Below are 16,952 nucleotides of genomic sequence, written 5' to 3'. Positions count from 1 at the left end.
AGAACCCAAAAGCAACAGAGTCATTCCTTCTTACAAAATCGAGCATTCCATACATGTTCAGCTGATGAACATATCACACTTGCAAGCTACAAGGCTGGCTGCTTCGATGTGGGCTACATCTGTGAACAAAATCCTGGCAACATTTAGCACTAGAAAGTGTTTTTCATGGTCTGTTGCACGTTTCCTAACTGGCCTCCACTCTTAGACTCCAGTCTATTCTCCATACAACATCCAGGTGATCCTTTGAAAACACAAGCCATGAGCTGAGAATGCATCTCATTTGGAACAGAGTGCACAAATCCTTTGGGTCTAATCCCTTGCAGTGCATCAAACCAGGAGTGGTGGTCCACGCCTATAACCCCAGCGCTGGACAGCAAAAGGTGGAAAGTCATCCTTGGCTACTTAACAAGTTTGAGACCATCCTAGGCTGCAGGAGACCTTGTCTAAAAAATAAAAATAAAAAAGTCACTTTATATCCCACTATTCCACTTAAAAGCCCAGAGAGACACGGGCATGGCTAGCTGGATGTGTCAATTTGGCTAGACAATAATAGCGCCTAGTTATTAAAATACACCTTTCAGAGGAGCTAGCCTCCATATTCACCCATATAAACTGTTGCTTTGAAATATGAGTCTCTACATACGCCTACATGTAGATTATATGTTAAATACAGTATTTTTATTTACAGCTGATTATATTCTATTGTATGCATGTAGCACATTTTCATTATCTATTCTTTAGCTGATGGACGTCTAGGCTATTTCCTTTGCTGTATAGAACCTTTTAAATTTTATGAGGTCCCACTTGTCTGTGGGCTGTGCTACCAGGATCCTGTTCAGAAATTCCTTTTCTGTACCTACAAGTTAAAGCTTCCTTTTTTTCTCCTCTATCTGATGTGGGGTGCCAGGTCAGGTCTTATGTTGGAGTCTTTGATCCATTTGAAATTGAGTTGTGTACGGACGGGGTGAGAGATAAAGATCTAGATTCTTTCTTCTACATGTAACTATACAATCTGACCAGCACCATTTGTGGATGATGCTGTCATGCCTCCAAGGTGGTTTTTGCTGTTGTTGTTCCTATTTTTTTGCCTCTTTGTTGAGAATCAAGAGGCTACAAGAGTGTGGACTCATGTAGGTCCTCAATTCTATTCCTCGATCAACGTATCTGCTGCTACGTCAGTGCCATGCTGTTTTTATTACTATAGTGTCACTTAAAATCAGGGATGGTGATATCTCCAGCAGCAGTTTTATTCAGGATTATTTTAGCTATCCTGGGTTTTTTGTGTTTTCCTATGAATTTTAAGATTATATTTTCAGTTTCTGTGAAAAATTGCTCTTGGATTTTGATGGTGATTACATTTAATCTGGAGGCTGCTTTTGGTAAGATGGCCATTTTCACAATACTAATTCTACCGATCCAAGAGCATGGACCATCTTTCCATACTCTGGTGTCTTCTTCAATTTCTTTCCTCAGAGTCCTAGAGATTTTACTGTACAGGGCTTTCACTTCTTTGATTAGATTTATTCTAAGATTTTTTTTAAGACTATTGTGAATGTTTCCTGATTTTTTTTCTTGGTATGCTTATTATTGTTATCTATGAATGCTACTGATGTGTGATACTGTTATATCCTGCTACTTTACTAAGTGTACTTATCAACTATTGAAGTTTTGGAGCCTTTGGGTCTATTATGTATAGAATCATATCTCCTGCACTAAGGATGTTCTGACTTCTTTCTTTCCTATGTGTATCTCCTTTACCTCCTTCTCCTGTCTTATTGCCTAGTTAAGACTTCAAGCACTGTATTGAACAGTATGAGGGACAGTGGACATCCTGGGCTTGTTCCTGATTTTAATAGAAAGCTTTGAGTTTTTCTCCACGTAGAATGATGTTGGTTGTGGGCTTGTTGCACTTTATTAAGTTATGGGATGCCTATGTATGCCCAGATTCGGTAGGACTTTTATTTTAAAGGGATGTTGGGTCTTGTTAAAGAGCCTTTTCTAAATCTAATAAGATGAGCAAGTGATTTCTGTCCCTGAGTCTGCTCATGTGATGGATTAATTAATGGATTTACATATGTTGAAGCATTCCTCCATCTCTGGAATGAAACCAAGTTGATCATGTTGGATGATCTTTTTTTATGCATTCTGGAATTTGGTTTGCAAGTATTTTGTTGAGTTGTAGTTTGTTTTTTTTGTTTTTTTTTTTTGTTTTTTTTTTTTTTTTGTGTGTGTGTGTGTGTGTGTGTGTGTGTGTGTGTGTGTGTGTGTGTGTGTGCCTGTGTACATCAGAGAGATTGACCTATACTCTTTTAGGGAGGTGGTGGTATCTTTGTCTGGTTTTGGTATTAGGATAATATTGGCTTCATAAAAAATAATTTAGAAGTGTTCCTTCCTGTTCTGTTTTATGGAATAATTTGAGGAGTACTGGTGTTAGTTCCTGTGATGGTCTGGCATTATTCTGAGCAGAATCCATCTGGCCCTGGGCTTGTTTTAGTTGGGATATCTTTTAATTACTGAGTTCATCTGGGTTGCTATGAGTCTGTTTAGATTATTTACTTCACCTTGATTTAACTTTGGTAGGTTATACGCACCTAGAAATCCACCCAGCTCTTTTAGATCCATTTTGTTGGTAAGGCACACAGTGACCACTGAGGTGTTCACTGGCTTATTGATTTTTTTCATTTCCAGCATCATTTCCATTTAGGTTTTTCTTCAGCAGTTGTATCTCTTTGTTGAATTCTATTTTCATACCTTGGATTGACTTCCTCATCTAATTTATCTCTCTGTTTTTGTTCTCTTGGAGTATACTCATGTTCTTCTTTGAGCTGATTAAATTTACATAAGGCATTCTTTTGAATTCTTTGATAGTTCGTACAGGTCATTTTCATTGGGGAGCATTATTATGGTATTTGTAACTTGTGGGGGAGATTTTTTCATGCTGTTTCTATGCTGAGACTTACATATGTAGTTTGTTGGTTGAGCACACACACACACACACACACACACACACACACCCCTCCACCCCCGCGGTTGTTGTTCAAGTTGCTTTTCTACTCTCAGTTGAGGCCTGCCAACGTTGAGGAAAGGACTACGTTGTAGTAGGGTTTAGATCTCCTTTTCCTCTGTGGGGCGAGTGTAGGACATTCCAGAGAGGAGGGAAACTGCAAGGGTCCTGTTCTCAAGGGCTTTACATTTTAGAGGGGACACAGATTAGTAAACAGACAAAGAGCAGAGTGTGACCCATCGGTGCTGTAACAACAGTTCTCTCTGGATGGCTGGGAAGGCAACCTTAAGCCCCAAGCACAGCCTTCTGGTTCACAGATGTACTGGGTGCTTGCTCTACGCTGCTCTGAACGGACAGACTCAGAGAGCGGTCACCACCACCAACAAAATCATCTGCACTTGGAGCAGTGGCGACCTCACAAGGTTTTTGAGGCCCAGCAGTGGAAAGATGATCTGCAACATTCGCGTCTCAGCTCAGATGTCACCACATCACCGACCCCTTTCCAGTTCAGCCTGCAATCCTCGTCACATGTCTGTGCGTTGTCTTGACAGCCCTCGCTACCCCTTGATCCCTACCCGTTCCACTGCTTCTAGACAAGCACTGTTCAATGCAGGGATCTCCCCTACTACATCCCAGAATATAACAGAGCCTGACTCACAGCAAATGCACAGTAAATATTCCATGGAATTTTTTTTGTTTTTGTTTTTGCTATGCAGTGGGTGCTGTGCTTTTTAAACTTCTTATTTACCTTTTACTTTGCGTATGGGTGTTTTGTCTACGTGTATGTCTGTGTATCATGTATGTGCCTGGTGCTGGTGGAGGTCAGAAGAAGGTGTCAGATCCTCTTGGACTGGAGTTATAGCCAGTTGTGAGCAACCATGTCGGTTGCTGGGAATCAAACCAAGATCCTGTGGAGAAGCAACCAGTGCTCTTAACTGCTGGGCCATCTCTCTAGCCCCCTAGACACTGTACTTAATGCCATCCATGTAATAATGTGACACCTAACACAGTCCTATGAGGGAATAATATAATCCACATTTACAGATAAGGAAACCCAGGAACAAAGAGAGTACTTAGCAAGACCAAGGTCATACAGCTGGGAAGAAATTGTCTAGGTGATTATGGCTCGTAACAAAATTCCCCAAAGCCTCCTGGCTTAAAACAATGATATTCTCCTGTTGTGTGTTGTGATACTGTGGAGTCACTGGCATCTCATTAGAGTTTCTATTGCTGTGAAGAGACACCATGACCACGGCAATTCTTAGAAAGAAAAACATTTAATTGGGCTTCCTTACAGTTCAGAGATTCAGTCCATTATCATCATGGTGGGACATGGTGGCATGCAGAAAGACATGGTGTTGGAGAAGTAGCTGAGAGTCCTACATCTTGACTCACAGGCCACAGAAAGTGGTCTGAGACTCTGGGTGGTATCTTGAGCATATATGAGACCTCAAAGCCCGCCTCCACAGTGACACACTTCCTCCAACAAGTGCCACCAGCTTTAAGGGTCATTTTCTTTCAAACCACAGCTGGCCTCAGGTAGATGGTTCTTGCTTGAGTCTCTCCTGCAGTTACCGTGAGTTAGCAGAAAGCACTTAGTCTTCTGAAGGCCTGGACCTCCAAGGTGACTTTTTTACTAATAGTCTGACAAGTCAGCTTTGAAAACAACTGCTGCAGGCTGCCTGAACGTCTCTCCAGGGATATACTCACAGAATGACGGTCCTAAGAAGGCATCTTATATCACCTGGGGGTGTGTGTGTGTGTGAGTGTGTGTGTGTGTGTGTGTGTGTGTGTGTGTGTGTGTGTGTAAATTGCATGTGTGTGCACGTGTATGCACATGTTTGTGGAAGTTGGGCCAAGCACCTTCCTCAATCATTCTTCACCTTTTCTGAGCAGGGTCTCTCACTGAGCCTGGAGCTCACTGATTAGGCTAGGCTGTTGCCCAATGAGCTCCAAGAGGCCTCCTGTCTCTGCCCACCCTGTGATGGTATGCTACACACGTGCCACTCTACCCAGGATGACTGTTTTTAACCTGAGTGATGAATATCTGGATTCAGGTCCTCATGCTCACAGCTCAAACACTTTACTAAATGAACCATCTCCTCAGACCCCAAATACACTTGAATGTTGTAGGGTTTTTTGTTTTTGTTTTTGTTTTTTTTTTAGATAGTCCAGGTTGACCCCCAAATATATAGCCTAGGCTATCCTCAACTTCACCATCCTATTGCCCAAGCCTCCTAAATGCTGAGACTACAGGCATAAGCTACCACCTCCTGGGCTCTAGAATGAACATTTTTAAAAACCAAGGCGAGACTGGGGATGTAGTCAGCGACTCTTGGGTTGATGTCCAGCGTTGAAAACAGAGAAAAGAGAAGGGTGGGAAGGGAGGAAGGGAAGAGAAAGAAAAGGAAGGGACGGAGGGAAGAGAGAAGATAAAAGAAGGGAGAGGAGGGAAGGAGAGGGGAGGGTAAAGAAGGGAAGGAGAGGGGAGGGGAGAAAGGAAGAAAAGACAAAGGACTTGGGCAAAGCCAGGACTCACTCTTTCCTCCCTAGGCCACTCCCACAAATCTCATCTGCTTCATTCTATTTGCTCCTCCAGACCCCTCAAGACTCTGTTGGGGGTCACTGGGAAACCAGCAGGCATGGCAATCTACACCTTGAACACTAGGCCACGGTGTGTCTTCACTGGGAATCCCTGGATAATGCCTTTAGCTGGTTTGTGTAACTAGGGCCCTGTTTGGTGATTTGGAATTCCAAAGAAGGATAAAGTATCCATCTCTAAAGACAGAAATGTACTTGCAATATTATTTTAAATAATTTTTTAATTCTATGAGCATTGATTGGTGTTTTGCCTGCATGTGTGTCTGTGTGAAGGTGTCAGATCCCCTGGACCTGGAGTTACAGATAGTTGTGAGCTGTCATGTGGGTGCCAGGAATTGAACTTGGGTCCTCTAGAAGAGCAGCCAATGTTTTAACTGCTGATCCATCTCTCCAGCCCCATATACTTGCAGTGTTTTTAATGTAGTCCTGGGGACAGGACCCAGGACCTTGTACAGGACAGACACGTGCCCTTCCACTGAGCTCGGGCCTATCTCACTGATAGTCCTTTCTCTGATTCTAAACACCCAGTTTCAAAGTCATGCGGAACCCTCCGTTGGTGCTGGGGTGGGAGTTGCCTGGGAAGGGCGGGTTGGAGGTACTTCTGTGGATGAAATCTTATGAAAGATCATACTTTAAATGAAGAAAGGGCACAGTGAGAAATTTCCGATGGGAATTTGCCATGCCTCAAGGGATTACCATACAGATTGAAACCAGTTGGCTTGCAGACAAGTTCTACACAAACACCACACTTTCATTCCTTATTACAGCCCTGGAGAAGTGGTTTAAAAAGATCAACATCACCTCTAGCGCTGTGTCGAGGGGCCTCCCATCTAATACCTACTTCAACCCTCACATCAAGAGGGTGCCAGCTTCAGAAACTTCACCACATGCCTAGCAAATGTGTAAACAGGGATTAAAACCCACGTCCATATGACTCTCCAATGCTTATTCTTCTAGGCGCCAAGGAATGCCACACAAACAAGCCACCATTTTGATCCCTGTTCACCATGGCTCTCCCTGCTCCTACTCAGGGGTATGATTTCTCAACCATTATTATAGTTTCCGGATTCAGTTCAGCGCCGGATGAGCACATCATGAACAATATTAGTGAACTAATGAATTATGCTTCCTTCAGAAGAGGTCAGGTGTAGCCCAGAGATTTTAGCAAGTCCGTGTCTAGCAGTCAAGTTCAGCATCCATTTCTGGGGGCATCTAACAGGAAAATTGCCACAGGCTTCCTTGTGCCTTTCTTCTCAGTCTGTCCTTGATGAACTGGTCTCTCTCTCCCTTGGCATTTTGGAAGACACTATCTGGCTATGTGCAGTGTCCAAGAGTGAGCATTTGAAGAGGGATTCTAGGGTGTGGTGATGGAACAGGGGTGATATTTAGTGTCAGGACTTATGCTTTAGGAAGCTTCAATCTGACTCTCCGCTGCTCTAAGTCTGCTCATTCAGGATGTTTACACTGGTTGTCCAAGACTTACCTCTCATGAGCTAGCGAATAATGTATTTGAAGAAAATACTTGTTCCCCCCTGCCTCAAGTCCCTAGAGAAAGAAATTCAGAGATACCCAAAGGCATAATTGCACTGTTGAGGTGTAAATGTGTGAGGGCCACACATTTACAGGCTGCTCCTCAAGCTCATATACATATACATGTCCATATACATGACATCTCTGAGTGAAGAACAGAGCACAGCAACCATCCACAAGAGGATGTGAAAAGGGAAGCTGTGAAGCCTCTAACACCGCATTCCTCTTCAGCAAAACGGAACCCACCAAGGCGCACTCTTTCACTGACAGCTTTTAAGGAATTTACAAAGTCATTGTTGTGAAACAATTTAAATTTGCCACTGGGTTCACACCATAAACTGAACTGCAGCATAAGCAAGGGATGTAAAAGTGTATCTGTCAGTCCTTTTAATAATACATTTTAGAAAAAAAATTCTCAGCCGGGCTGCAGTGGCGCACACCTTTGGTCCCAGCACTCGGGAGGCAGAGCCATGCGGATCTCTGTGAGTTCGAGGACAGCCTGGTCTACAGAGTGAGATCTAGGACAGGCACCAAAACTACACAGAGAAACCCTATCTCAAAAAACAAAACAAAACAAAATTCTCCCTGGGAATTTACCTTTATTGAATGCCTTCTCCATTGACAATGTTGTTATCAAAGGATTTCTGTCAAAAAAGGAAAACACGAAGACTTCATTTTCATGCCTCCCCGCCACCTCCTCTGTTCATTAAGCCTCTTAAAGGCATTGGATTGAAAACAGCACTAAAAATACAGGCGGAATAAATAAGCGTATTTATAAAATATCGGGTTTCCGATCAATAAAAACATACTTAGCTTCCATATGAAAGAGCAAAGGAAAACAAATTAAAAGAGCCCACAGAAGCCCTCAAAAGCAAGCAGAAAACTAAATAAATTTAGAAAAAGTGGACTGGGGCCCCACTGGGAAAGTATTACCCACTGGCTTATTTATTTAGGATTTATATTTGTCCTTCCCCAAAGGCCCGAAGGCAGCAGAAAGCTTTGTAATTCTAGTGTCTTAGTGACTGAACCCTCGCTGGAGGAATTTACCTACTATAAGACCCGTGAGCTTCCAAATTAGAAATTTTCAGTTTAAACCAGCCTCGTCATATGGCTCCCAAACTGGAAGATGCAAACACATTCTAGTGATCGCACTCATCTGGGCTTTCCTCTGGTGTAAGGCATATTGACTTTAGCACTGGGTAAAATTATTATTCGGGTGTCTAAATGACCATGCCTATAAGAGATATATAAATTCATTAAAAAATACTTAAGATTAGAACTTAAGTTTCCATATAACGTTAAATCCTATGTGCAGTCAAAAGCCAGGAAAAATGTGGTTAAGCCCAAAATTCCTTTTCTCTATCTACCCTGCTGAGGCTAGTCCAGACAAATAATAGTTACAGTGATTTGAGAACCCTTTCTTTACCCTTAGGTATAATTAACTAACTTAAATGCTGAGTTCCTGCCCAAATTAATTCTTTGTTTTCTCAAATTATATATCTACCACTGGTCTTTCTAGAACTTCACCATATATTTTAAACATACACAACTCCATGTCTGCCATTGCTGATTTTCTTCTCATTAACCATATAAAAATTGTTGAGAAGAAAAAAACCCTAATCTCTTTTTAATTTGTAAATTCTCTGAGCAAAATGTGAATGCTATTTAAATTTAAGCAGGCTCCTGGAAGACAGAATCAGTATGATGACTTTAACATACATGAGTTATAAGATTACCCTCAAGGCAATGGTTCATTATTATTCATGTATGGAAATAACCAAGGTAAAACTGACCTGTGAATCCAAAATTTTGCAAAGCCTCTTCAAAATTTTCAATACATAAAGCTACTTAAGAGTGAGCAGATTTGCCCTGGAGGAGGTGGGAATGGGGGGTGAGCTGGGGGGAAGGTGAGGGGGGCGGGAGGGGGGAGAACAAGGGAATCCGTGGCTGATATGTAGAACTGAATTGTATTGCAAAATAAAAAAAAAAGAAAAAAAGAAATGAAAAAAAAAAAAAGAGTGAGCAGAAAAATAACTTCTAAATATTCCTGTCACTGATTCACTTATCTGCTTCTTCCCAGATCTGAACTCTCTGGAAATGGAAACATGCCTTGTCTCTTTACCCAGAGGTCCAGCACAATGGAGTACCTATAAAAGGGTTTTCACTCAGTGAATTGTGGTGAATGTTTATATAAGAGATAAATAAGTATGGACACAGCTAATTATATTATGGAGACAGAAAATTGTGAGTCTTTGAATGAATGGTGTTTATAGGCACGATGGTATTAGGCAAGATACAAGTTCTGTTTAGTTTGGGTTTGTTATACAAAGTACAGAATCTCACTATATAGACCAGGCTGACCCCAATTTACAGTGTTCTCCTATCTCTGGGATTACAGGTATAAGCGACCACACCCAGCTCAAATCTAACAAAAGTTCTTCAGATAGCAGTTTCTCGACCTGTGAATGGGTATGTTAACACTTGCCTCACCCAGCTCAGAGAATTAAACGCAAATGAGATAAATGGTTCAATATATGTGAAGGCATGCTGGAAACATACATTATCATCTGAGTAGCATGAATTGCATAAGTATAGTAAATGTTAGCTGGCCAGAATAAAGCAGGCAGCTTATGAAATGGCAGTACATGCTCTGACTAGGCAGCTGAGGGTCTTTCTGCAGGAGAGTTTTTGAAGTGAACTTCAGACTCGTTGGGTTTTCTTTCCCCAAGTCAGATTCATGCTGAAATTAGTATTTAAAACTTTAACCGGCTGACTTCAATGCTCTTCAAACATTTTTTACAAATGAGGCAATTACAAATCTTACAAACTTGGTGGTTTTAATAGTGATGTGTAACAACTGAGCGCCACACGTGGACTTCTCTATTTTAAAACTGATGTGTAAATTGTGTCCAGCTTAAAACCGAAGAATAACATCATTTTCGCCCATCTCTGCAGACCCAGCATTATCTCAGTAACAGCATCTCCTTTGCACACTCCGATACTCTGCTGGACTGTAAGTTCAGGAACTCATTTTAAACAATTCCTATACATGTTCAAGATTTCCCAGAAGGCTCTGGGCTTCAAGTTTCCTGTAATTTACAGTTTCTGTAAGCACAGCTTCAGCAGTTGACTTTCCTACAAAAGAGTGAAACTGCTTCAAATCATCACGTTGTATCTTTGATTCTACTGTGGGGGTTATAAAAAGGAGCAAAGGAGCAAATGAGTGAAGATATCAAGGAACCACGAATGAGAGAGTCCCCAAGTTTGTGCTGAATTTATCCAGAAACCATTAACGGGATGGTGATCTGGATGCCAGGGGCTCTGAAGAGCTAGACCTTCAGGGAGTCTGGGGGGCTTCATCTCACTAGCCCCACACCTCACAGTCATCTCCACAGGCTCACACCACTTCTGACAACACCTAGGCTTGCCTGGGGGGTTGCTGTAAAGGCTTCTGGCCAGTGTTCTGATGACCACTGAGTTCTACCTTAGCTGACAGGGGTTCACTGCTCCCTTCTTCCCGCTTCCTCAGAGGACCTCAGATACCTCCCATCATCCCCTGCCCGTTGTTGCCAAGGAGTACTGTAACCAAGTGTGGCGGTAGTGTGCCAAGATCTGGAGTTTCATCTCTTGCTGCAGGGCTTGGCGCATGGTTTGCATGCTTCCATCACTCGGGGTGACATCAGCCTCACCCCGATCTTTTATTTCAAACCTGCTTACAAGATTGATTTTCACTTTTCCAAGGACTTAGTTGTGGAATCACGCTCAATTCTTGCCCCTTACTACAGAGGCGAGGAATGGCATCTAATGCAGATGGCCATGTGGTTAACTTTCTGTAGAATTAACATCTACAGGAAGTTAAGAAACACCCATTCTCATTATGGATTACATAATACCGAACTATTTCATAACCCTCAAATCCTCTGACTTAATGTCTAGCCATGCATTTTTTTTTTTTTTTTAAGAACACACTCAGCCAAACTAATTACTAAAACCTTGTCACCTGCCGGGCGGTGGTGGCGCACGCCTTTAATCCCAGCACTCGGGAGGCAGAGCCAGGTGGATCTCTGTGAGTTCGAGGCCAGCCTGGACTACCAAGTGAGTTCCAGGAAAGGCGCAAAGCTACACAGAGAAACCCTGTCTCGAAAAACCAAAAAAAAAAAAAAAAAAAACCTTGTCACCTAAGGCCACCACAAGTTGATGGCCGGAATGATAGGGCTGAGTCATCAACTATGGAGGACTAATATCAGCTTCCCCATTGACAGAGCAGAAGTACACTAAGGTGTCTGGAGCATTCTCAATACGTCTCTACACAAGTAAAATTAATCCCTAAAATTCTCTAGAACTGTCCAAAGGGACATTTTATAATGATGGAAATATTTATACACATGCAGTCACACCCACACAGAGAAAGAGAGAGAGAGAGAGAGAGAGAGAGAGAGAGAGAGAGAGAGAGAGAGAGAGAGGAGGAGGAAGGGAGAAGGGAGAGGAGAGAGGAGAGGGAACGAGCTATTGAGCACTTAAGAGTGGCTACTGTGATTAAGGAGATGAAACGTACTTCATTTAAATAATCCATGTAGACAGTGTGCTCAACAGTGCTGTCATCCAAGAAGTTGCTATAAAATTTAAAATACTAGAATAGAGCTGGGAATGTCGCTCAGTTGTTCGGTAAGGGCTTTCCTTGTTGAGAACCCTGAGTTCAATCCCCATCTCTCATGGAAGTGAGTTCTATCAGGCCCGTGCTGGTTAGTTTTTGCCAAGTAGACACGACCTAGAGCCAACTAGGAAGGCACCTCAACTGAGAAACTGCTTCCAACTGATGGGCCTAGGCATATCCCTGGGGCATTTTCTTCACTGCTAATTGAGGTAGGGGGTCCTAGTCCACTAGGGGTGGTGCCATCCCTAGGCAAGGACTGGACTATATAAGAAAAATAGCTGAGCAAGCTAGGGGAAGCAAGTCCATAAGCAGCATTGCTCCATGATCTCTGTTTATTTTCCTGCATCCAGATTTCTGCTTGAGTTCCTCAACGATGGACCGGAAAGTATAAGATGAAATCAACCCTTTTCTCTTCAGATCGGTTTTGGTCAGTGCTTTATCATAGCAACAAAAAAACAAATTCCAACAAGGAGAAATACAAATTTCCAATATGCAAGCTACACTTCCATAACATTTGGTTGTGACAAACTTTAAAACACGCATCAGGTTTCTTTCATTTTCTCACTGATCAAACAGTTCCGTGATAGCCATCTGGTGGTGACATCCACCTTGCCGTGTGTGCACATCTTCAGTTGGAAAGGTTGGGATGGGAGGGGACTGTGAAGTCTGATGTTGGTGGAGGATGACAGTAGCTGGGAGGCAGAGAGAGGATAATCCCTGGGGCAGAAAGAGGATAATCCCTGTGGCTTGCCAGCCAGTCTATCCAATGGGTGGGATAAGGGTTCAGTGAGAGACATTGTCTCACAAAATAAGGTGGAGACGAAAGCACTACAGGTCAACCTCTGGCTTCAACTTGCACACATGTACATGTACACCCACATACACATATATGACCATTAACATAATAAAATGTAATATATAATACGGTGTAATATTGAGTTCCAGTGGAGCAGAAAAGATGGATCAGTTGATGTGACAGTCGATCTTGATTGTCCACCTGATGGAACTTAGAGTCACAGAGAAGACACACCTCTGGGTGTGTCAATGAGGTTTTAGGTTCTTTGAGTTTCTTGTGAGAGGAGGGTTGTTGTTAGTTTGTTTTTCTGAGAGGATTGACTGAGGATGGTCCCCTCTCCCAGGCACTCCAGATGTAAAGAGGTTTAAGGAAACAGCACTATGCATGATCCTGCCTTCCCTTCCTGTGGGCCCAGTGTGTCTGTCCTGCTACACTGACATCACACCCTAACGTCCTCAGCTTCCCAGCATGGACTCCACACCAGCTGCTCTCCGGGGAGCTTTCAGTGCCAGATTGGGACAGAGAGGTGTCCGGTTTAGTTGACTGAGCAGTTAGTGTTGGTTAGTTTTATTTTTCCCCTCCATTGTGTTGACAAGCACTGGTGGACTCACCAAACCCCATGACACAAACCAGTCTAATAGATCCCCTTTTAGCACACAGACGGACATAGACACACACAGACACACAGACACACAGACACACAGACACACACACACACACAGACACACACACAGACACACACACACACACACACACACACACACACACACACACACACACACAACTGGTTCTGTTCCTCTAGAGAATCCTGTCTGATATAACTGGCTTTGAGAAAGTCTTTCTAGACTGCCTTGGGTAAAGCCCCAGCAGAGGTCACCCCTGTCTAGGACAGGAGTCACAAAGGGGACAAGCTGGCACATGGGCCTCTCAGCTGATGCCACTACACCCTGGCTGCATGCACGTCTGCCTGTGAAACACCTGAAGGCAGAAGATGCCACGTTTCTTCATCTTCGTTGTTACTGGCCTTCTCACTCCGTCCTCTCCTGGATACATCACAGCATCCCCACACCTCCCCACCACACACACACACTCTGCTCACCCAATGCACACACACTCTGCTCGCCCAACGCACACACCTTTTGAAGTCCAAGACTCCCTACTCAGACTTACAGGTTGCCTTCAGACTCATGAGCCTCTGGTTTCTATTTCCTCACTTCTCTCCAGACTATGTTCTTTGTTCCTTCTGTCCCAGCCACACTGACCTCCTTGAGTTGTTCTTAAGGCAATTAAACCTCTTCTCCACCCCACCCCTTAACACTCCACACCCACCACACCCACCCTTAGGCCTTTTTTTTTTGTGGCAACTGTACCTCATCTGACGCGAAGCCAAGCCCTCCCTGATCCGGAAACATCCTCCCTGGACACACCCCTCCCTCATTAAAGTCTGATGGTACAGCAGCAACATGACTGGTATATCCCCCAAATACACAACCAACCACGAATTTTGACTTGTTAGGCACACGATTCTTCTTGGATCACTTTGAACTTGAAACCACTGAGTCATAATTAAAACACAACTACAATATAAAACAAAGCCATTTTACATTTGTTTCCCAGCCTTATTTCACATTTATTAATATCAGTATTTCAAAGCTGTTTCTGGAACTTCTTTCCTAGCTCCATGTGCTGTAACAACACAATGAAGTCTGTACTCACTCACTGAAATTTTGCAAGAGCACAGCCATGCACACACACACAAAAAAGCCAAATTTTATATTACGGAGGGGTCCTCCTCCCAAGTCTGCCTGTCAAATGTCACTACACAAAAGGTCAAGTCGGGCTTATCAAATCAATGTCTCTATCTAATTCTGTTAGGCCTCTGCTTTCCCATCTATAAAATAGGGGACATAATGATCAAATGATTCTGGATTCAGTGAGACGCTTGTTAATTCCTTGGCACATTTAAGTACTTAAAACATGGTCTGGGGCTGGGTATGCAGTTCAGTGGTAGAATACTTGTCTAGCATGCATGAGGCCCTGGTGCAACCTACAGGAACATAAAATACATAATACAACAAATCCTAACTGGTGGGGGTTACAACCTGACGACACGGACTTTTTGGATGACCAGATAACTTCCCATGAACAGCAACTAAATGAAGACAGCTATCGTTACAGCAGCAATGACTGGAACTGTGACTCAGCCAGCTGACTCTAAATCCAGACTTGTATTTACATTAGTTGTGTCTCTATCTGGTTTCTTGCCTTGACTCGGGCTTACACAGCAATGACCACCGTGGCGTTTTTATTAAGCCCTCATTAGCATCCTCCATTCTTAGATGCCTTTAGAGGTGGCTCCTAAGAAAGCACAATAAATGGCGGCCAGGGTGGTGACTGTTGTTCCTCTCCTCCTGAGTATAAAGTGGTCAAAACTACTTTGATCTTTTATTTCCCATGGGGGATTTACGCAGGCTCGAACAGCATCTCACTTTCAAAGGTCCTCAGCACAGACCTCTGACTGGAAACAGCCTTAATCATGAATCCATAAAACTCAACCAATTCAGGTCCGAGTTTTCAGAAACATCTGCTTGAAGGGTTTCTTCCCTCCACCATCATCTTGAGCCTTTTCTAATCACTATTGCAGGACACCACCGGCTCTCTTAATAAAAAACCTCCCAAATGAAGCAAATCCAACATTTCACATTCTCAGGCATCTGCCACTAACGCAAACCGGGACACCAGGGGGTAAGGGCATCAATGTGCACTCTTTCCATACCCAAGTCCAGAAGAACACCTTTAAAATAAATGCTTACTGTGATTTTCCAAGTACATTTGCTATTTGGAGGGTACATTCCAGGAAAACCTTCACTGCCAATAAATCCAGACTCTCCGGTAAGAACGCCGCCACATGTGAACGCAGGTCTGGGAAAATAAAAGAGGAGAATACTTTAAATTGAAACATGGTCGAGCAATCTAATGGGAATTTCAAGAAGGTGTACGTGCTGATATGAACGAGTTAATACTGTTTAACAAAATCTTGTACCAGATTAAAAAAAAAATTCTGAAATCTTGCCAGCTCTTAGAATATTTAAATCATAGCCCGACAACTTGCCCACGTTCATCATTAACTTAAGATAGGTCATATACGTGCATATTTAGTAAAATACCCCACTCAGAGTCTTGTATAAATGAATGACTTATCTGGAGAGAGTGGGAGAGGTGATGAGGGCCACTCTGGGAGAGCCGCATGGTTTAAAAGCCATGGTAAATACCAAGTTTGTAGATCCCCAGATTTGGAGACAGGCCTTGTTTTCTCCCCTTTTCGGACAACTTGGGTTTCTCAGCGCACCCCTCCCCGCGCCCAGGGAAAAATGGGGGACAGAGGTGGCTGGAGGTGATGTGGGAGTTAGCCATCCCGTAGGTGCGTCTGCCCTGGCACTCGAATGTGAGTGGAGACTCAGAAGAGCGGCTCACTGGGGTTCGCCTTAGATTGGCCAAGGCTGGGAAGAAAAGAGCACATTCGAGCGCTTGTGTAGCCTGCACCGGCACACAAACCCGCGGGGAGGCGAGGCAAGGGAGAGCCAGCCGCGCCACGTGGTAGCCCTGGGGGGGCCGCAGCTCCAAAGTTCGGGGGAGCAGGGCAGCCCGCGGAGGGGTGGCGAGGTGCGGGGTCAGGGGTGCGGGGGAAAGGCCGGGCGGGCGTTACCTCTCTGGGGTCTGCGACCGGGCCAGCTGCGCGGCGGCCAGCAGCAGCAGCAGGCGGCAGAGCGGGATGCAGGCGCTCGCGCCCCCCATGGCCGGCAGCTCACTGCGGCATCCCGCTTGGCGCCCGCAGCCAGGTACCAAGTGCGCCGCGGCCGGCGGGAGGGCGGCTTTTGAAGGCGATCGCGGGCGGCCGACTCCACGCCTAATTTCCCCGGGGGACGCGCCCTGGCAGCCGCGGGCGGCGGCTGAATGTCCCGTTTGTTCTCCGGCGGGAGGGGCCCGGGCCTGTCCCCCGGGGCGGCCGCGGGGGAAGGGAGCCCCGCCAGCGGTACCCAGGGCCAGCCTCGGGGGCGGGGGTGGGGGTGGGAGTGGGGGTGGGGGGTTGCCCCCAGCTTGCTTTTAAGTAAAACGCAGCGGGCCTGCTGGGGAACCCCCAGCTCCTCCTTTGTCTTCTTGGAACTGCAGCCCCAAGGGACAAGTAAAGAGATCCTTCCATAGTGGACCTCCAGCCCTCATTCTCGCTTTAAATTCACACACACACACACACACACACACACACACACACACACACACACACACACACACGCTAGAGCCTGTGATCACGGGAGTGTAACAATGGCTAGAGAGAAGAGTTTTGTGGGCAGATTCCAACATGCGTTTCC

General features: G+C 44.4%; 1 protein-coding gene across 1 annotated transcript in view; it reads right to left on the bottom strand.

Annotated features, from left to right (window-relative positions):
- Pcolce2 (procollagen C-endopeptidase enhancer 2) overlaps nucleotides 1–16,637 on the bottom strand; it is a 54,667-nt gene extending 38,030 nt beyond the window's left edge. Inside the window, exons 1-2 of the mRNA XM_052717024.1 lie at nucleotides 16,292–16,637; nucleotides 15,399–15,507 (exon numbers count right to left, since the gene is read on the bottom strand). Coding sequence (XP_052572984.1) covers nucleotides 15,399–15,507; nucleotides 16,292–16,380 — 198 coding nt within the window. The 5' untranslated portion in view covers nucleotides 16,381–16,637. The remainder of the gene's footprint in view (nucleotides 1–15,398; nucleotides 15,508–16,291) is intronic.
- Between the last annotated feature and the right edge of the window lie 315 nt (nucleotides 16,638–16,952).

Source organism: Peromyscus californicus, unplaced genomic scaffold (assembly GCF_007827085.1).
Source record: "Peromyscus californicus insignis strain IS unplaced genomic scaffold, ASM782708v3 Scaffold_11__1_contigs__length_118956290, whole genome shotgun sequence".
Lineage (NCBI taxonomy): Eukaryota > Metazoa > Chordata > Mammalia > Rodentia > Cricetidae > Peromyscus > Peromyscus californicus.
Note: the sequence above shows the minus strand (reverse complement) of the source record. Positions and strands in the feature narration are given on the sequence as shown.